The sequence below is a fragment of the Trichechus manatus genome, unplaced genomic scaffold (assembly GCF_000243295.1).
Source record: "Trichechus manatus latirostris isolate Lorelei unplaced genomic scaffold, TriManLat1.0 scaffold00185, whole genome shotgun sequence".
Taxonomy (NCBI): Eukaryota; Metazoa; Chordata; class Mammalia; order Sirenia; family Trichechidae; genus Trichechus; species Trichechus manatus.
The window spans coordinates 4,474,368-4,495,042 of NW_004444121.1; the positions used below are offsets into that span (position 1 = coordinate 4,474,368).

Here is a 20,675-nt window from a genome sequence, read left to right on the forward strand (position 1 = left end):
CCCTGCCCGCCTGACAGTGACCCGTCCTAGGTGGTGAACGCTGTCAACTGCAGCCTCTTCTCAGCTGTACGGGAGGATTTCAAGGCCCTGAAGCCACAGCTGTGGAACGCAGTGGATGAAGAGATTTGCCTGGCAGAATGTGACATCTACAGGTGGGCTGGTGTCCCTGCAGGGGTACCTCAGGCCAGTGTGGCAGCCGGGGCCTCATGCCACTTCTCGCCCACACTCCCCAGCTACAACCCGGACTTGGACTCAGACCCCTTCGGGGAGGACGGCAGCCTCTGGTCCTTCAACTACTTCTTCTACAACAAGCGGCTGAAACGGATTGTCTTCTTTAGTTGCCGCTCCATCAGGTTGGCAGTGTTCCCTTCCCTTCACCAGCTCCCCATGGGGGCCACAAACCAGTTCCCCAGCACTCCCCACCCTGCTCGTGACTTTGTTCTGGGCCTTGGGGGCCAACGATAGGCCTGGGGTAGGTGGTCCTGAGATTGGTCCTCCCACCTCCCCCCAGTGGCTCCACCTACACCCGCTCAGAGGCGGGCAATGAGCTGGACATGGAGCTGGGAGAGGAAGAGGAGGAGATCGAAGAGGGCAGAGGCAGTGAGGGTGGAGCCGAGGAGACCAGCACCATTGAGGAGGACAGGTGTGTAATGGTGGCCGTGGCAGGGTCCCTGGAGCCTGGGGTGGGTGGGGCAGGGAGGGGGCCCTTCTGCCTGGTCTCCAGGATGTGTCTTCTAAAAGCTCTCTGTGTGCCCACCTCTGTCCAGGGTCCAGGTGATCTGTATGTGACTACGAAGAGCAGAGACCCCAGCTTCATCCGGCTTCAACTGACGCCTGGACCTACTGCCTGAGGGGCCCGAGTGCCTCCCTCAGCTGCTGGCCACAGCCCTGGCACTGCCAAGGCCAGCCCACTAGCCCTTTGGCTCCAGCCTGTGAATGTCCACTCACCCCCACAGGCTCCTGCTGCCCACACTGCGGCTGGACTGGACAGCATGGGGCCTGCTGGGAAGAGCGACTGCCCTGCCCAAACGAACTGCCGCGAGGCAGGGACAGCTGGACCACAGAGTTTATTTTTCTATTTTGTATGGGGCAAGGCCTGGGCCTTGACACTCCAGCCCCAAGAGCCCACCGCCCAGACCAGCAACAGGTCTGAGGTCACCGGCTCAGGGCTTGGGCCGGCCAGACCTGGCGTCCGCCTGTATCCCCCACTTCGCCTGTCAGGCCACGTGCACTGAGTGTCACTTCGCTGCAGCTTGTTTGTTTTCAATAAAAGTTTCTGTGACAGTGCGGACCCGGGGGCGGGGCGGCGTGGGGAGGGGGTGGAGTCTGCGTTGGGGGCGGGGCCTGCGGCGTCTGGTATCCTAGCAACGGCCGGTGCTGACATGACCGCTAGGTCCTCCCGGAGCTGTTGGGTGGCCTGGAACCTCAGCCTCCGAAATGGAGTCGAGAGTGTTCGGCACAGGCGGTCCCTTTCCGGCGGAGGGCGACAAGCTGACCCTAGACGTGGACCTGTATGACACAGACGTCAGTGACGCCCCTGACCCAGGACTACTCAAGGAAAGGAATGGTGAGGGCTGGCTGGCCTGGCCCCACGGGTGCCCTGCTCCCAGAGCTGACCTCAGGCTCGCCTCCGTCCCTGAGGAGGCCCCGGCCCCCGGGAAGCCCCCTGACCCAGCAGGGCCCTTGGAGCTGTTTTCCAGGCTGCTCACGACCTCCAGGGTTGGGGACACAAGACCATGCCGTGACGGTGCTTTGCTGTCCACACGCAGAGTCACAGTTATCAGAGACGGTGCAGTTCCTGTGGAATTTTACCACTAGCGCAGTGTGGCTCAACATGACCCCACGCGCCCGCGCCCGCCAGCTGTGGCTACTCCTGCGCACTGGTCTCCACGACATAGTGGAAAAGGTGTGGCCACAAAGCCTTCTTTCTGGCTCCGTCCTTCTCCTAGGTGTCCCCAGCACTACCGTGCTTGCCCCCGTCGGCTTCTCTTGGGCTCTCCCAGGCAGGAGCGCTCTCTGTTCCCTCCTTGACCCCCTCAAGCACTGGGTCCCCCCATTGACCCTCGGCCCACAGGAGAAGAAAGCCGAGCTGTGCGTGGAGTGCTTGACACACGGGCTGGAGCCCCTGCGCCGCCTGGACATGGCAGCCGGGGTGCGCTCGGTGGCACAGGACCCGCTGGGTGGACGCCTGGTGGTCCTGGACGGCGCGGGCAGCCTGCACCTGCACAGAGAGGACGGCTGGGCACGTGAGAAGCTGCGGGCCCCCGCGGAGATCACGGGCCTGGTGGCTATGCCAGGCCAGCTGGGCCATGTAGGCCGCTTTGTGGGCTGGGGCCCCTCGGGGCTGGCTATTCTAGGGCCCGACCTCAGCCTGCTGTGGCAGAGCAAGCCCGAGGTGGGCAGGGCGGGAAGCCTTGAGCCCACCTGCTGCCTGCCAGTGCCTGACTCGGGGCTGCTGGTTGTGGCCCAGGCAGGCGGCGGCCTGGAGCTCTGGAAGTTCCGCTCAGGTGGTCGCCGCCTGGTGCCGCGCGGGCCTCTCCTGCAGCCGCCGCGGAGCGTCGCGGGCGCGCTCACGCGTCTGGCCCTAGGGGGCGCGCGGTCCTACTGCCTCCCACGCTGCTGCGCGGCCTATGGCTCCGCGGTGCTCACCCTCGATCTGCGCAGCTGGGCTCTTGTAGACGTGCGCCGGGACCTGCACAAAACGTGAGGGGGCACCGGGCCGGGGACGCAAAGCATGCGCCGATGGCCCAGCGGTGGGGGTGAGCCGGTGTAGGCAGGGCCCAGGCGCTCACCCTAGGCGTGGGGCCGAGCTGAAGCCGCAGCGCTGAGTTCGCCTGGCATCCGCCACCCACAGCACCATCTCGGATCTGGCGTACTGCGAAGAGGTGAAGGCCATGGTGACGGCTTCCCGGGACAGCACGGTGAAGGTGTGGGAGGCCGACTGGCAGATCCGGACCGTGTTCGTGGGCCACACAGGTGCGCCGCGCTGGCTCTTGAGGCAGCTCTCTCCCCGCCCGGGCGCGGCCTCTGCCTTGAATAGACCTCGGCTGCCCAGGCTCGCCAACACTTCTGGCTGCATTTCCCGTCGCTGGGCGCCAGCCGGGCTGACCGCCCTCCTTGAGTCCCCGGCGAGCCCGGGTGATCCGCGGTCTCCTGCAGGTCCGGTGACGGCTCTGGCGGTTCTCCCGAACACGGCCCTGGTACTGTCGGCCTCACAGGACGGGACCCTGCGCACGTGGGACCTGCAGGCGGTGGCGCAGGTGGGCGAGGTGGCGCTGTGCAGTTGGGGCCGTGACGTGCCGTTGGGGCGTGTGAGCAGCCTGCTAGCGCCTGCGAGCCCCGGCTGGCCAGTGTTGTCGCTGAGCGCGGGCGGCGTTGAGCTGTGGCGCGTGCGCGAGCTCTACTCGCAGCTGGCGCAGCTGCCCGCGCCGGTGCTCCACCTGCAGGTGGCGCCGGCTCTGTCCGCACATCCGCACCCGCCGCTACCCGCACGCCTCGTGTGTGCGTGTGCCGACGGCTCGGTCTGCCTGGTGTCGGCCATCACTGGGCGCACGGTGAGCGCGCTGCTGCTCGGGCCGGAAGACTGCGCTGCCGCTGTGGCCTACTGCCTGCCGCGCGAAGCGCTGTGGCTGCTGACGCGAGCCGGGCACCTAGTGCGAGCCAACGCGGCACGCTGCCCCATGAGAGTCCTTCATCGCGTGCGCCCGCCGCCGGCCCCCGCGCCGCGGCCCTGCTGCCTACACCTCTATAGCCACCTCACTGACCCCGGGAGTGCGCGCGAATCCTGGGAGGTCGTGCGCGAGCACGGGGGCGAGCTGCACCGCAGCGACACGGCTTGGGCCCTGAAGGACAAGAACCGGTGGGCGCCGGAGCTGGCAAGGGCCGGGCGGGCGGGCAGGGGTCTGGGCCTGGGCCAACGCGCTCCGCCGCCGCCCGCAGGTACCTGCCCGTGGTGGGGCACACGGACGGTGCGCTGTCGGTGCTCGAATGGCGCTCGTCACGGACTGTCTTCCATATGGAGGCCCATAGCCCGGGCCCTGTCACCGCCATTGCGTCCACCTGGAACAGCGTCGTGTCTTCGGGTTAGTTCCTCCTCAGCCCCGCCTAGTCACCTGCCCGGGGAGGCCCCCTTCCTCCTCCAAGGCCTAGCCCCGCTCCCGCCGCCCACAGGCGGAGACCTGACGGTGAAGATGTGGCGCGTCTTCCCCTACGCGGAGGAGAGCCTGAGCCTGCTGCGCACCATCTCCTGCTGCCACCCGGTAGTGGCCCTCTGCGTGCTTGGCAAGCGGGTCACGGTGGGCTTCGAGGCCCCGGCCACCGCCACCTATGGCCTTGTGCAGTTAAACCTAGACGACCACTCGCGCTGTGACCACCGGCCCCAGGACGATCCCACGGACCACATCACTGGTGAGGGCAAGGGTGAAGCTGAAGCCCAGGCCCCGGTACCGCTCCAATTCCTGACCCCGACGCCACCCCCACCCAGGCCTATGCTGCTGTCCCACACTCAAGCTCTACGCGTCCTCCAGCCTGGACTGCACCATCCGCATCTGGACAGCTGAGAACCGCCTGCTGCGGTGGGCGGGGCCCAAGGGGGCGGGGATGGGGGCGGGGCTTGCCGAGGGAGGTGGGGCAGAGGGTGTCTGGTGGCCTCTCCTACTCCTGCCGTGGCCACATCCCAGTAGTCGGGCTGAGGGGAGAGGGCCTTGCCCCTGCTCCTGCCTCAGGTTCCACCCTGTGGAGCAGGGGCTGGACTGTGGCCCTGGGCACCCTGCAGGCTTCTGCAGCTGAACGGCGCCCCCCAGGCCCTGACCTTCTGCAGCAACAGTGGAGACCTGGTGCTGGCACTGGGCTCCCGCCTCTGCCTGGTGCCCCACAGGCTCTACCTGCCCACTTCCTACCTGGTTAAGGTGTGCAGTGAGGACAGGGTGAGGCCGCTGGGGGAGGACATAGGCCCCTAAGCTAGGGCTCCAGTCTCCTCTCCCTTGCTCAGAAGCTGTTCCGGAAGGCCCCTGAAGTGGTGGATGACCCTCCACTGCCACTGACCAGCCAGGAGTCGCTGACCTCGGCCCAGCTGCAGAGGCTTGCCAACCTGCACAAGGTAGCCAGCCTCAGGTCCGCTGCAGGCCTTCAAAGACATGCTGGAGGCCCCTGCCCAGCCCCTAGCATGAGGCCCCAGGGTTCCTGGAGCCTCGGGGGTCACCGCAGCCTGTCCCAGCCCTGGCATCCCCGCTGCTGATTATTGCATCCCATCTGGGGCCTGGCGATCCCAGGGTCCCTGCCCAGGCCCCTGCTCGTCCCACTGGTAAGGCTGCCCATCGCCCACCTGTGCACATCTCCGTCTGCAGTCCGGCCTTGTCTTTCGTCCATCAGCAGAGGGCAACGCCTCAGCAGCCAGTGTTGAAGGAGGTGAGGTGGGTCCCTACCACCCCGGCCCCTCCCTATCCCTGCCACCACCTCCTTGCCCTTCATCACTCCCACCCCATTCCCTCACCACCCCAGTACCCCAGCTCTCCCTCGTCCAGGCTCGGGCCACACCCTCTCAGTCCCCAGGTCAGGCCTGAGATCCCTGTGATCGTCTGGCTAGCAGAGGACAAAGTTCCAGCAAACAGAGGCTGACCGCTGCTCCCCTCCAGGACTTCGAAGCCCTAGCTGCCCGGGACCGAGACCTTCGGAGGCTGAGGCTGGGGCTGGTGGCTCCTGCAGCCCGACCCCCACCCTCCTTGCAGCAGCGCCAGGAAGCCTTTGACAACTACCTGCGTCTGATCTACGGGCCTGGCCTGGTGGTGGGTGTGGGGCGTCCCCAGGTCCCCCCCTGACCTGGCCCCTCCCTCTGCACTGGGGCCTCTGAGGCCCCGACCTGCTCTCTCCCTCCTAGGGGGTGCAGTCTGGAAGGGCATCCCAGCAGTGGAGCGCCATGGCCCTCTCCATGGAGAGAGAGACGTGGGACACCAGCACCCTGCCCACAGCTGCCCACAGCCTTCAGTGGGGTGGGGTCTGCACAGAAGGGCGGACGGTGCCAGCAGTCCAGCCCCCAGAGGACCTGGGGACCCTGTGCCAACGATTGGCCCGCCCTCCCCGGGTCACCTTGCCCATCCCACCTGTCTCCCGGAAGGTGCACAGCAGGGCATCGCAGGTGAGGCCTCCCAGCCTCCGCCCCCCTGCACTGCCCTGGTAACCGCCACCCCACCCGTGTTTCCTCCTCCCACCCCCAGCTGCTGGCCCAGTCCTCACTCAGCTGCAACCTGGGCCTCAGCCTGGACCTGCAGCTGCAGTCAGAGCACCTCCGGGCAGGGGCACAAGTGTCCCTGGAGCCATCATCCTCCCACAAGCCGAAAAGGGTGAGGATTCCAGGCAGGCAGGTGGCCCCTGCCCAGGGCAGAGCTGCAGGGATGCTGCAGTCTTTGCTCAGCTCTGAGACCCCATCCCACCCCCAGATCGTGCTGAAGAGGCGCCCCAAGGAGCTTCTCTCTAACCTCAAGGGCTTCTTTCCTGCCACTGTTGAGCCCCTAAACCAGGTGAGAGCCCCACCTAGTTCTCCCTAGAGGCACCCTGCTGGGGGGGGGCAGGACACCCTTCTTGCTCATCCCAATTTCCCTTTGCTGTAAATCTTTATGTCTAAATCTGACCGGCCAGCAAGCCACACCCACCTGCAACCTGGAGGTCCAAGGTCCAAGCCCCCTCACCCTGCCAGCCAGGTCTGGTGCGGTTGCCCTTCCGGCAGACTCCCTGCTGCTCTGGGGGCAGGCTGCCTCCCAGGCCTGAGCCTGGGCTGGGTGATGGGGCCTCCTAGAGGCTCTGACAGTGGGCTGTGCCTGCATACCACCCCTCCCTGGGAGAGTCAGGTGTGGGTCCACCTGTGGCCTCTGTAGTTGACCCTGGGAGACCAGAGTCCCTGCCTTTCCGAGGAGCAAAGCCAAGGGGAGCTGGCCCCTTGCATTCTTCTGCCTTCCCACCCTGACCCACATCAGGTGCCCGGGCAGGCCTCGGCCCCTCCCTATCACCTGCCCAGGTGGGTCACTGGTCCTCCAGCTGTTGCACCTTCTGCCCAAGTCTTCCCCTGCCCCCTCTCCCCGCCCCTTCCCACCTATCCCCCCCCCCCATGGGCTTTAGACATCTCTCCAGGGCTGGAGCCAGAGTCCCATGGAGAGCATACAGGGTGCTAGGGCTCCCCAGGGCCAGCAGTTCCCAGGTCTCCCTCCCTGACGCCTCCCTGCGGCCCTCCCTGCTAGCCTCTGAAGGGTCTCTTTGCTGGTGTGTTGGGAGGGCAGGGACAGCCCTTCTGCTCTTGGAGACCTAGAGGGCAGAGCTGAGCTCTGAAGAGGGTGGGGCGACCCCGGCGGGCCTCCTGGTTCTTCAGCCCGCTGCCGCTCTGCCGCTCTCCCTCCAGCACCGCCCGCAGCCGGTCCTCGGGCCCGTCCTCTTCCCCGGCTTCGTGCCCAACTCGGTGGTGCTGCAGCGCCTGTGGCTGCAGACAGACATGGGTGGCCTCGGAGCACTCGCCCAGCGCCCCCCTGAGCGCAACAGACCCAAGGCAAGGCAGGGCTGGGGGCGCCGGTTCGCAGGAGCGGGGCCAGGCTGGCCCTGGCCTGTGTCCCCGCAGCTCACCAGCTCCACCTCGCACTCTCTCCGTTTGCAGCCCGGAACGAGCTGGGACGACTTGTGGGCGTCCAGGGGCAGAAAGTACCGAGCCACGTGGCAGCAGAAACTGCTCGGCTGGCTGCGGGGGAAGCCCATGGAGGAGCAGGAGGACGAGGAGGAGGAGGAGGCGGCGCTGGACTGGGTCTCGGCCTCCTTGGGCCCGCGGAGTCCACTCTCAGAAGAGCCGCTCGAGCCCTCGGTGCTGGAGCCAGAGGTTCAGGTACGTGCCCAGGCGGCTGCGAGAGGGCCGGGCCGGGCTCTGCGCCCGCAGCCAGGACAGGCGAAACCTACAGTGCCGGCCGCCTCTCCTAGAGCTTGGCCTCGGAGTCCCAGGGCTCCGGCTACGCACGCACCTCAGAGGAAATCTACGCACACACTGGGTTCCGCCACGGGCGCTCGCCCTGGGAAGAGCAGTACGCGCATCTGCCCAGGTTCCTGCATTACTTCGTCGGCCAGAACTGGTTCAAAAAGCTGTTCCCCATCTTCACCCTGGAGGTGAAACGGGGTCTGGGACGTTTGGGAAGCACAGGCGGGGGAGGGGCGGAGAGCAGCGAGGGGAGCGTGCCCGAAGCGGGGTGGGGTGGGGGCGGGCTTCAGTACACGGGTCCCGCAGGCGTACCCTGAGGTGGGCACGGTGGAGGGCCTGGCCTCGCTGCTCGTGGACCCGCTGAAGGAGGCCTCCTGGGGGGACGGCGTGCACATCCTGAACGCGCTGCTGAGGCTGCTGCCAGACCTGAGCAGCGACCTCCGCAGCCGCCTTCAGAGTATCCTCGTGGGCTTGCTCAACCTGGACCCGCCCCCCAGCCCCCAGCCGCGCTCCCCCAGCGCGCCTCCCGCGCAGACCAGCCTGCTCTCCGCCTGCGCTCAGGACCCGACGCAGAAGCAGTTTGTGATGCTGGCGCTGCAGCTGCTCCTGGCCTGCTCCCTGGAGTCCCGGGACGTGGTGCTGGAGCTCTTGTCCTACTTCCTCTACTCGCCAGCCGATTGTCAGTGAGTCCTGCAACCCCACCCGCCTCGCCCTCCCCACTGCCGGAGGCCTCAGGCTAAGCTGCACGCCCCTCGCCCCAGGCCGGAGCTCAAGAAGCTGTTGAGGGCACTGGGCCTTCAGGATCCGCAGGGCTTCCTGTTCAAGGAGATGATGACCTGGGTCCAGGGCTCAGAACGCGACTCCAAGGCCTTGCTGCGTAATCGCTGCGGCCAGAAGCTGGAGGACATGATCCAGAACCTGCAGGTCAGGCTGGCGGTGAGGGAGGGGCGGGAGTGCCACCGGGCAGCTCAAGCCTTTTGCCTTCTTGCCTGAAGCTTTTCTGAGGTGTAGATGGGAGAGCCAGGCGAGACCAGCAGGCTCCTGCGCCCGGTTCCTCCCGCCTCACCATGCATCTCTCGGGACCTCCCTGATGCTCCCGCGCCGTCTGCAGCGGGGTCTCAGGCTTGGGGCCAGGACAGCAGCATGCGGGTCGCCCTGTTAGGCGAGGGCTGGCCTCACCTTTGGGCCGTGGCTCGGGCAGAGAGCTCGGGCAGGGGGCTCAAGGAGGCGAGGGCACTTGCCCTATTGGCTACCTCTCCCACAGATGGAAACCTGGCGGCCGTTTGCAGGCAGGTTGTCGGTGGAACTGCCCAATGTCTCGGAGCCTTCGGAACTGACCCCCCCCAAAGCGACCCTGTCGCAGGCCTCGCAGGTCTCAGGGCCAGCCTCACGCCTCCGGACGTCTTCGCGCGTCTCCTGGACGTACTCGAGTATTTCTTCGGCGCCCTCGCGCGTCTCTGAGACGCTGTCGATGACGACCTTATCTGCGGGGCTGGACTTGGCAGCTCAGGAGCGGCAGACCGAGCCGGCGCAGCTGCGCACCCGGCGGACCTGGCGGACGCTCTCGGACTCGCTGCAGGCCTTCTGCGCCGTGCCCGAGGCCTTCGTGCGCTCCTCAGCACCCGCCGCGTTGCAAGGCCTGCCGCTGCCGCTCGAGCAGACCGAATGGTCACACTCGCAGCTGCTGGACCTGGAGTACATCGACGTGCTCAACTTCTTTTGCGAGCGGCAGCTGGAGCGGCACCAGAGTTCGCTGCCGGAGGAGGCCGAGCCGGAGAGCCCGAGCTCGCGCGCGCCGGTGCCCAACACCGTAGTGCGGCAGCCTCCGGATCGCCGGTGCGCGCGGGCGCGCGAGGGCGCGGGGAGGGGCGGGACCGGCGCGGGAAACCCGCGCGCCCAAACTCGCCTTCTTATCCCCCAGGTACCAACCCATACTCCGGCTTCAGGAGTCCAGGGTCCAGACGGCTCGGGTGAACCTGAGGGGTGAGTGGGCAGTGGGGTAGAGGGCGGGCCCTGGACCACCCCAGCCCCGCTGGACCCACTGGGCGTGAGTGCCACCCTGTTCGGCCTCATTGCCTCGCCCGTCCCCAGGCCGGAAGCCGCCCTGGCTCTGTCCAGGCGGCCCCCTGCGTATGCTGAAGCTTCCGCTGCCGCGGGTAGAGCCACAGCCTTTCCCCCCGGACTGGCCCGCGCCCGCCCGCCCGCGGCCCCCGCTGCTCTTGCAGCCTGCCCTGCAGCGCTACTTTGTGCCCGACGACGCGGACCCTGACGGCTACAGCTGACCTCGGAGCAGACAGCATGCACCTGGCCAAGGCCAGGGCTGGAATAAAGTACAGTCCGGCCAGCAAACTGGATGTCTCCTCCGTCTTTAGGGGCGCCTGGAGAGGGCAGGGCAGTCGGCTGCTGTGTCCTGAACCCAGCGCGGGGCCAGTCCACGTGTAGAGGAGGCCGGAGCTGGGGCAGTCGAGCGCGGCCTGGGAGTAAACCTGGGGTGTGGTCAGCTTCTGTAGTGGAGGGGTGACCTGGTGGGATGGAAGCCCTGAGGGTCGACCTGGTGCTCAACCAGCATGAATCTGTCAGTTACCGGGTACCAAGATTTGAGGGGTGGGGCAAACGTTAGAGATGGTTCTCTGGGCCAGGCAAGTGGCCAGGTATGAAGGGAAGAAAGGGAGGGTTTGGACAGCTACAGGCCTTGGGTTGGGGGGGGGCGGGGCGGTGTTGTGGAGTCTTCTGACTCCTGTGAAACCAGGTTCCTGCTGGGACCTAGCACTGTTACCCAATGAGTGAGCAGCAATAAAGGGGCCATAGGTGCTGGACCGCCACTGCCCGAGGGTCTTGCAGGGGCAGCTCAGGAGTTCCATGCGGGCCTTAGCTGTTTGGACCGCTTTTGTGCAGGGCCTGTTTGCTTCTTAAAGTCTTCTGGTGGCTTATCTCAGTAGTGATTTCTTTCCTGTACTTTCAGCCTCCGCTCCAGAAGTCTCTCCTGGATGATTTAGAATTTGTCTTCCACACCTGCCCCCCCAGCCCTCCAGCTGCACAAAGCCTCTTTCCTTATGCGGCTGCTGCAGGCGGCTCACTCCAGGGCCAGGCAGGGCTTTCTTAATGTCCTGAACACCCGACATTAAGAAAAAGGAATTATGCACGCTAAAACCAGAAAGATAATCCGGTCCTACTGGTGCTTTTAAAAATACAAACATGAGAAAGTAGGGAAGAAAATTAAACAGGTCACAAAAAAAGAATTCACAAAGGAAAATATTAATAGATTTATTAACACATGCTAATATATCATTATTTCTATAAATTAAAAAATCTGTTCATCTCAATATGCCATGAAGAGAGTAAAAAGGCAAGCCACAGAGTGGGAGGAAATATCTAAAAGACATAACTGAAAACGGCTCATATCCAGAGTATACAAAGAACGCCTACAAATCAACAATAAAAAAATCAGACAACCCAACAGAAAAATGTACAAAAAGCTAGAAAGGGAATTTCACAAAAGAATTAGTCAAAATAGCATATGTGTGTATGTAAAGGGCTACCATGAATCAGAACTGACTCAATGGCAACTTTTTAAAAATGTATACACATGTATATGAGAAGTTTCTCAACCTCACGGTCATCAGAAAAAAGCAGACAAAGCCATGATATACCCCGACCAGATGGAATAAGAATTAAAAATCTAACAAAATGGGAGGATGTGGAGAAAGGAACACTAAGCTCTCCCGGTGGGAGGGAAACCGTTCCGGAGAACAGCGCGCCCTTCCTAGGGAGGTGAACACGTGCAGTCCTTGTGGCTCCAGGCTGCACCTCGGGATAAACTTGAGAGGGGCGTGCTCAGGCCTCAGGCTACCGATAAAAAGCATGCTGGTGGCAGCACTGTTCAAAACAGCATGAAACCAGGAATGGCCCACGTGTCCATCATGGGAGGAACGACGGATAAATGGGGACAAAAGCACGCAATAGAACCATGGGGATGAAATGGACACACTAGGGCCATTCGCAACAATACGCATCAACCCTAAATCCAATGTCCAGCAAAAGAATCTGTGCTGTGTGACGCCATTTATACAGTTTTTTGTTTTTGTTTTTGTTTTAAAGCTGAATAATAACTTAGGTGGTATCACTCTAAAACAGGAACTGTTTATCTGAAATTCAGATTTAACTGAGTGTCCTGTATTTTTTAGCAGCTTGAGATATATTCACATACCATGAAATTCACCCATGTAAAGTGTGCAATTCAGTGGTTATTAGTATATTCACAATTGTGCAACCATCACCACAATCTAATTTTAGAATGTTTCCATCACCCCAAAAAAGAAACCCTGTACCCATTAACAGTCACTCCCCACCCCCTCACCTTCCAGGCCCAGGCAACCATGAATCTTTCTGTCTATGGATTGGCCTGTTCTGGACATTTCTTATAAATGGACTAGACGGTAGGTGCCTTTTGTGTCTGGCTTTTTCCACCTTCCATAGTGTTTTCAAGGTTCATCTGTTGTAGCATGTATCAGAACTTCATTCATTTTTATGGCTGAATAATATTTCATTGGGTGCCTGGGTGGCAGCTAACCACTTGACTACTAGCCAAAAGATTGGCAGTTTGAACCCACCCAGAAATGCCGGAAGACAGGCCTGGCAATGTGCTTCCAAAAGGTCACAGCCTTGAGAACCCTATGGAGCAGTTCTACTCTGCACACGAGGTCACCATGAGTTGGAATCAACTCTATGAAAACTAATAATATTCCAATGTATCCATATACCACATTTGTTTATCAGCTGATAGACACTTGGGTTGTTTCCACTTTTTGGCTATTATGAATATGCTGCTTTGAACATTTGTGCATAAGGATTTTTTTTTTTGTACTTTAAGCGAAAGTTTACAATTCAAGTTAGTCTTTCATACAAAAATTTATACAGACATTGTTATGTGACCCTAGTTGCTCTCCCTAAACTGTGACACCACACTCCTCCTTTCCACCCCGGATTTCCCGTGTCCATTCAACCAGCTCCTCACCTTCTCTGCCTTCTCTTCTCACCTCTGGACAGGAGCTGCGCATTTAGTCTCATGTAGCTACTTGAGCTAAGAAGCACACTCTTCACAAGTACCATTTTATGCCCCATAGTCCAGTCTAATCTTTGTCTGAAGAGTTGGCCTCAGGAATGGTTTTAGTTTTAGGCTAACAGAGAGTCCGGGGTCCATGTTTTCTGGTGTCCCTCCAGTCTCAATCAAACCATTAAGTCTGGTCTTTTTACCAGAATTTGAGTTCTGCAATGAACTTTTCTCCTGCTCCATCAGGGACCGTCTGTTGTGTTGCCTGTCAGGGCGGTCATTGGTGGTAGCTGGGCACCATCTAGTTCTTCTGGTCTCAGGCTGATGAAGTCTCTGGTTTATGTGGCCCTTTCTACCTCTTGGGCTAATACTTTCCTTGTGTTTTTGGTGTTATTCATTCTCCTTTACTCCAGATGGTTGGGATCAGTTGATGCATCTTAGATGGCCGCTCGCTAGCTGTTAAGACCCCAGACGCCACTCACCAAAGTAGGATGCAGAACATTTTCTTAATAAACTTTGTTATGCCAATTGACCTAGATATCCCTTGAAACCATGGTCTCCAGACCCCTGCCCCTGCTACTCTGTCCCTTGAAGTGTTTGGTTGTATTTGGGAAACTTCTTAGCTTTGCTTTAGTCCAGTTGCGCTGACTTCTTGTGTACAAGTTTTTGTTGAATATCTGTTTTGAATTCTCTTGTGTATATACCTAGGAGTGGAATTGCTTGGTCATATGGTGAATTCTGTGTTTAACTTTTTGAGGACACTGTTTTCCACAGTGGCTGTACCATTTTACATTCCTACCAGCAATCTTTGAGGGTTCTAGTTTCTCTACATCCTCACCAACACTTTTTATTATCTGCCTTTTTTATCATACCTGTCCTAGGGGGCTTGGCACCCATGTTTGCTACATTCTACTTTTGCAAATTTTGCAAAACTGTAGGGTCATGTGAAAACTTTGCTAGGGCTGCTCTCAGGACTTTGAAAGGGACCCATGGAAGTGAGGGGCCTTGAAACTTAAATTTTATTAGTGTCCATAAATCTTCCTCTGGGTGTTGTTGTTGTTGTTAGGGGCTATCAAGTTGGTTCTGACTCAGAGTGACCCTACGTACAACTGAACTAAATACTGTAGGTTCTGCGCCATCCTCCCAATTGTTGTTATATTTCAGCCCATTGTAGCAGCCACAGTGTCAATCCATCTCATTGAGGGTCTTCCTCTTTTTCACTGACCCTCTACTTTACCAAGCATGATGTCCTTCTTCAGGGACCGGTCCCTCCTAACAACGTGTCCGAAGTGCGTGAGATGAAGCCTTGCCATGCTCTTTTCTAAGGAGCATTCTTGTTGTACTTCTTCCAAGACAGATTTGTTCATTCTTCTGGCAGTCTATGGTATATTCAATATCTTCGCCAACACAATAATTGAAAGGCGTCAATTCTTCTTCGTCCTTCCTTATTCATTGTCCAGCTTTCACATGCATATGAGGCGATTGAAGACACCAAGGCTTGGGTCAGGCGCACCTTACTCCTTAAAGTGATACATTTGCTTTTTAACACTTTAAAGAAATCTTTTACAGCAGATTTGCCCAATGCAATATGTTGTTTGATTTCCTGACTGCTGCTTCCAAGGGCATTGATTGTGGATCTAAGTAAAATGAAATCCTTGATAACTTCAATCTTTTCTCCATTTATCATGATGTTGCTTATTGGTCCAGCTGTATTTTTGTTTTCTTTATGTTAAGGTGTAATCCATACTGAAGGCTGTAGTCTTTGATTTACATCAATAAGCGCTTCAAGTCCTCTCCACTTTCAGCAAGCAAGGCTGTGTTACCTGCATATTGCAGGTTGTTAATGAGTCTTCCTCCAATCCTGATGCCCTGTTCTTCTTCATATAGTCCAGCTTCTGATTATTTGCTCAGCATACAGATTGAATAAGTATGGTGATACAACCCTGACTCACACCTCTCCTGATTTTAAACCACGCAGTATCCTCTTGTTCTAGTCCCATAGCTGCCTCTTGGTCTATGTACAGGTTCCTCATGAGCACAATTAAATGTTCTGGAATTCCCATTCTTCACCATGTTATCCATAATTTGTTATAATCCAACATTCGAATGCCTTTGCAGAGTCAATAAAACACAGGGAAACATCTTTCTGGTATTCTTTGTTTTCAGCCAAGATCCATCAGACATCAGTAATGATATCCCTCGTTCCACATCCTCTTCTGAATCTGGCTTGAATGTCGATGTACTGCTGCAACTGCTTTTGAATGATCTTCAGCAAAATTTTACTTGTGTGTGACATTGTTCGATAATTTCTGCATTCTAATGGATCACTTTTCTTTGGAATGGGCACAAATATGGATCTCTTCCAGCTGGTTGGCCAGGTAGCTGTCTTCCAAATTTCTTGGCCCAGAGAAGTGAGCCCTTCCAGTGCTGCATCCATGTGTTGAAACATCTCAATTGGTATTCCATCAATTCCTGAAACCTTGTTTTTCACCAACTTGGACTTCTTCCTTCAGTACCATTGGTTCTTGATCATATGCTACCTCCCAAAATGGATGAAAGTCCACCAATTCTTTTTAGTACAGTGACTGTGTATTCCTTTCATGTTCTTTTGTTGCTTCCAGCAATTTTTAATATTTTCCCCATAGAATCCCTCAGTATTGCAACTCAAGGCTTTAATTTTCTCTTCAGTTTTTTCAGCTTGAGAAATGCTGAGCGTGTTCTTCCCTTTCGGTGTTCTAACTTCAGGTCTTTGCACATTTCATTATAATACTTCGTCTTCTCCAGCCACTTTTTGAAATCTTCCGTTCAGCTCTTTTACTTCGTCATTTCTTCCCTTCACTTTAGCTACTCAATGTTCAAGAGCAAGTTTCAGAGTCTCTTCTGACATTCATTTTGGTCTTTTCTTTCTTTCCCCTTTTTTTAATGATCTCTTGCTTTCTTCATGTGTGATGTCCTTGATGTCATTCCACAACTCGACTGCTCTTCGGTCATTAGTGTTTAATAAGTCAAATCTATTCAAGAAAATGATCTCTAAATTCAGATGGAATATACTCAAGGTCGCACTTTGGTTCTTGTGGACTTGTTCTAATTTTCTCCAGCTTCAGTTTGAACTTGCATCTGAGCAATTGATGGTCTGTTCCACAGTTGGCTCCTGGCCTTGTTCTGACTGATGATATTGAACTTCTTCATTGTTTCTTTCCACAGATATAGTCGATTTGATTTCTGTGTATTCCATCTGGTGAGGTCCACCTGTATAGTTGCCATTTATGTTGGTGAGAAAAGGTATTTGCAGTGAAGAAGTCATTGGTCTTGCAAAATTCTATCATGCTATCTCTGGCATCGTTTCTATCACCAAGGCCATGTTTTCCAACTGCTGTTCCTTCTTCGTTTCCAGCTTTTGCATTCCAATCACCAATAATTATCCATGCATCTTGATTGCATCTTTCGTCAATTTCAGACTGCAGAAGTTGGTAAAAATCTTCAATTTCCTCATCTTTGGCATTAGTGGTTGGTGCGTAAATTTGAATAATAGTCGTATTAACTGGTCTTCTTTGCAGGCATATGGATATTATCCTATCACTGACAGTGTTGTACTTGAGGATAGCTACTGAAAATTTCCTTTTGACAATGAACGCAACGCCAATCCTCTTCAATTTGTCATTCCCGGCATAGTAGACCGTATGATTGTCAGATTCAAAATGGCCAATACCAGTCCATTTCAGCTCACTAACGTGTAGGATATCGATGTTTACGCATTCCACTTCATTTTTGATGATTTCCAATTTTCTTAGATTCATACATTCCGCGTTCCTGTTATTAATGGATGTTTGCAACTGTTTCTTCTCCTTTTGAATTGTGCCACATCAGCAAATGGTCCCGAAAGCTTGACTCCATCCATGTCATTAAGGTCAACTCTACTTTGAGGAGGGAGCTCTTCCCCAGTCATATTTTGAGTGAAGGGCTCATCTCCTTGCACTATATGAGACAGTGTTCAGCTGCTATTCATAAAGTTTTCACTGGTCAGTTTTTCAGAAGTAGACCGCCAGGTCCTTCTTAGTCTGCTTTAGTCTAGAAGCTCTGCTAAAATCTGTCCACCATGGGTAACCCTGCTGGTATTTGAAACACCGGTGGCACAGCTTCCAGCATCACAGCAACACCCAAGCCACCAGAGTAGGACAAACTGACAGACGTGTGGGGTCCTCTGCACATGGTGATCTTTGTGTGTGTGTGTGTGGCGAAAATATACACAACAAAACATACACCACTTCAACAATTTCTACATGTACAATTCAGTGGCATTGGTAACATTCTTTAAGTCGTACCTTTCTCAACAAACTCTTTCAAACTATTTCACCATCACTGACACAATCTCACTGCCCCCCCAATCTTTTCATTTATCCTTTCAAATTGCTGTTGTCAATTTTGATCACATATAGATAATTCTTCAAAACAGTTGGGTACTGTTACACTGGAGGAGGACGCAAACTGAGCAGTCATGTGGCGGGGGTGGGGGGCGTTAAGAAGTCACCAGCCTTGTGCACAGCTGGAGGAAGAGCATTCTAGGCAGAGCAGACAGCAAATGCAAAAGTTCTGAGGCGGGAAAGAACTTGGTATGATCTGGGAAGATGCAGAGATCTCTTCTGTCTTGCCCTCTGTGTCCTGAGCTACAAGCCCAGCATCTGGCAGGTGCCAAAAAAAAGTTTGTTGAGGGAGTGAATGAATGCCTTCCTTTGCCCTCCCTCTCCCCTTCCCGAGTCCAGGTGTTTCTAGAATGTGGTTGCTCCACCTACAGTGGCTGACCCAGTGAAGGACAAGAAGAACTGAGGGGAGTCCCTCCTTAGGGCAGATCTCCAGATGTTGGGGGGACAGTAACCATCTTCTGCAAGGAAGGTCCAGCTGTGCTGAGAAAATCCACCAGCAGCAGGGGAAAAGTGCTATGGAACTACTGAGAAGCTGGGGTGAAAGAAGGGGAGAGAGCTGTAGGGTAGACAGCCTAGAGCTTGACAGAGCTCCTGGATCCAGCAATGCCTGAAGCCGGATACCCCTGTGGACCTCCTGGTTATATGGGTGCATTACTGATTTTCCTTTCTGTGCAAGCCACTTTGAGTGGGGTTTTTGTCACTCGCAACTGAAGAAGTCCTGACAAATGCCCTAAAACAACCTCCTCGTAGATGTCCAGAAGCCTACTCAAAGCTGCCTCCTCAGTCCTCACTCTGCGTCCGGTGCTGCCCAGTTCCCTAGTGGCTTGGCACCAAAGTCCTGGTGCTGCCACGGCTCAGAAGACAGGCACAGGGCCTTCTCTCCAGGAGGACCCGCGGGCCAAACCCTAATTCAGTCATCCACTGACCAGATGTGCGCTGCCTCCGTGTGTCAGGTCTGGGTAAGGAACTGGAGTGCAGACCCTAAGACTCTCAAGCACCTCAGAGGCCACTGACCAGTCAACCACGGGTCAGCTAAGCGGAGGAAACACATTGTGACCTGGGCTGGGCGGGCACTGAGCCTCCCCTGGCGCGTATGGAGACGTGCCCGGGCCAAACCACGCGGGCCTGATGTGCAGGCCAAGGAAGGCGTGCAGGGGAGGTTCTGGACCTTCTAAATTAGGACCATGGAGTTGGATCTGCATAACACCAGTACGTCCCCGGGGTGATATGGAGAATGCAGTAACGGTGGGCCGGGAATCTGGGGAGGGGGCGGTCCTCGGACAGTACGGACCTCCTTACCGATCTTCGGAACCCTGCGACTTCCGGCAGAGAGCCGACTCCCACAATCCTCCGGGCCTCGGCGTCGCCCCGCCCCGTGCGCAGAGCCCGCGGTCTCGGATTGGCCACTGCGGCAGTCCGCGTCCTTGGTGGGCGGGGCCGAGGCCCACGTGGCGGCACTTGGCGCTGACCCGCGGGCGGCAAGCAGGTTTGCCCAGGGCCAGTGGCATGGAGGAGGAGATGGCGGGCACTAGCGCGCCGGGAGGAGCGGAGGACGGCAGCGCGCCCACAGGCTCGCCCATCCTGGAGGCCGGCGCCGAGGCGGAGGCGGCGGAACTGCTACCCTTCTTGACGCCGGGGGCGCGGGCAGACCTGCAGGCGGAGGCGGCGCGGCATGTGCTGGCGCTGACCGGCTCCGGGCCAGGCCGAGCGCTGCTAGCAGGGCAGGCGGCGCTGCTGCGGGCGCTGGCCGAACTGGCGGCAGCTCCGATCCCGGCCCCAGCCTGCGATGCCGCCCGCGCGCTGGTAAACCTGGCGGCCGACCGGGGCCTGCACGAACCGCTGTTGGCGGTCGATCCCGGCCTGCCTGCCCGCCTGCTGGGCCGCGCGTTGGATCCACAGTGGCCCTGGGCGGACGAGGCGGCCGCCGCGCTAGCCAACCTCAGCCGCGAGCCGGCGTCTTGTGCCGCTGTGATGGCGGTGCTCGCGGCCGCGGAGCCGAGGGAGTCAGTCCTGGAGCGCCTGGTGCGCGCGCTGTGCACGCCCGGCTACAACGCCTGTGCGCCCCTGCATTACCTGGGGCCGCTGCTCTCCAACCTCAGCCAGCGGCCAGCGGCGCGTGCCTTCTTACTGGACCCAGACAGGTGAAGCTCTGGACGGCCGACGGGTGGGGGGCTGGAAGTAAGCCGGCCGGAACTGAGCGGCCTCTCTCCAGGTGCGTGGTCCAGCGGCTGCTGCCTCTTACCCAGTACCCAGACTCCTCCGTGCGCAGGGGCGGAGTGGTGGGGACGCTGCGGAACTGCTGCTTCGAGCACCGTGAGTGGTGCTGGGGGCGTTGCCGGGGGTTGGGGCTGGCCTCTGCCGCTGCTCTAGACACCGCCCATCCCTGCTTTTCCCCCAGGACACCACGAGTGGTTGCTCGGTTCCGAGGTGGACATTCTCCCGTTCTTGCTACTGCCCCTGGCCGGGCCAGAGGACTTCTCCGAGGAGGAGATGGAGCGTGAGTGGCTTGGGTGGAGCCTCAGGGTGGGCTCAGCAGAGGGGTGTGGCCAGACCCGGGGTCCTAATGACTCCTAGCAGTGACTTCTGCTGAGCACAACTGGGTATACAAGGCAGGGCCCAGCCCAGGAACCAGTGCCTCTCACACCTGCCCCTAGGGCTGCCTGTCGACCTGCAGTACCTGCCTCCAGACAAGGAGCGAGAGCCCGATGCTGACATCCGCAAGATGCTCATTGAAGCCATCATGTTGGTGAGCGGGGGTCCTGCGACGATAATGCCACCCCTCACCCACGTGCTCACTCTCACCTCTGGGTGACTCACACTCCTTCCTAGCTGACAGCCACGGCACCAGGTCGGCGGCAGGTGCGGGACCAGGGAGCCTACCTGGTCCTTCGAGAGCTGCACAGCTGGGAGGCAGAGCCCACTGTTCGGGTGGCCTGTGAGAAGCTCATCCAGGTGGGTGCGGCGCTGGGCGGGAGGCGGTGCCCACACCAGCCAGCTGCTCATCTGCTTCCTCTCCGGCAGGTGCTTATTGGGGATGAGCCGGAGCATGGCATGGAAAACCTGCTGGAGGTGCAGGTGCCGGGGGACGTGGAGCGGCAGCTGCAGCAGCTGGACCGTCAGGAGCAGGAGCAGTGTGAGCAGGAGCGGCAGGCGCAACAGCTGGCACCAGAGCCCCAGCGAGAGGAGCCTGCAGCGCCCTGAGGCCTCTGCAGCCGCCACCCCCTCCAGGCCCACCTTCGCCTCCCCACAGGCCTCTCCG

General features: G+C 58.1%; 3 protein-coding genes across 4 annotated transcripts in view; all 3 read left to right on the top strand.

The window, feature by feature from the left end:
• The window catches only part of MAF1 (MAF1 homolog, negative regulator of RNA polymerase III), a 3,185-nt gene extending 1,907 nt beyond the window's left edge, over positions 1-1,278 (top strand). For both annotated transcript variants that reach the window (XM_023741647.1, XM_004387395.2), the window contains 4 exons: positions 31-152; positions 234-353; positions 512-643; positions 768-1,278. In XM_023741647.1, coding sequence (XP_023597415.1) covers positions 31-152; positions 234-353; positions 512-643; positions 768-789 — 396 coding nt within the window. In that variant the 3' untranslated portion in view covers positions 790-1,278. The remainder of the gene's footprint in view (positions 1-30; positions 153-233; positions 354-511; positions 644-767) is intronic.
• A 5-nt stretch (positions 1,279-1,283) lies between these two features.
• WDR97 (WD repeat domain 97) lies at positions 1,284-10,234 on the top strand. The gene is given in 23 exon segments (XM_023741648.1): positions 1,284-1,570; positions 1,572-1,906; positions 2,075-2,703; positions 2,855-2,976; positions 3,160-3,859; positions 3,940-4,082; positions 4,171-4,407; positions 4,484-4,574; positions 4,775-4,907; positions 4,991-5,112; positions 5,346-5,406; positions 5,634-5,783; positions 5,876-6,133; positions 6,213-6,338; positions 6,435-6,515; positions 7,388-7,531; positions 7,637-7,858; positions 7,951-8,133; positions 8,252-8,628; positions 8,707-8,869; positions 9,210-9,781; positions 9,867-9,928; positions 10,037-10,234. Coding segments are annotated over 23 exon segments (5,235 nt in total). The 5' UTR covers positions 1,284-1,437; the 3' UTR covers positions 10,228-10,234.
• Positions 10,235-18,643: 8,409 nt separating this feature from the next.
• Positions 18,644-20,617, top strand: HGH1 (HGH1 homolog). The gene is made up of 6 exons (XM_004387437.1): positions 18,644-19,557; positions 19,629-19,729; positions 19,815-19,913; positions 20,071-20,162; positions 20,246-20,368; positions 20,438-20,617. Exons 1-6 carry the CDS (start codon positions 18,644-18,646, stop codon positions 20,615-20,617), a joined length of 1,509 nt encoding a protein of 502 aa, XP_004387494.1.
• The last annotated feature ends 58 nt before the right edge of the window (positions 20,618-20,675 follow it).

Coding starts and splice junctions, on each gene's coding strand:
- HGH1 (XM_004387437.1), top strand. CDS start 18,644: ATGGAGAATGCAGTAACGGTGGGCCGGGAATCTGGGGAGGGGGCGGTC. Junction 19,730..19,814: donor GAACTGCTGCTTCGAGCACC/GTGAGTGGTGCT, acceptor CTTTTCCCCCAG/GACACCACGAGTGGTTGCTC. Junction 20,369..20,437: donor CCTGTGAGAAGCTCATCCAG/GTGGGTGCGGCG, acceptor CCTCTCCGGCAG/GTGCTTATTGGGGATGAGCC.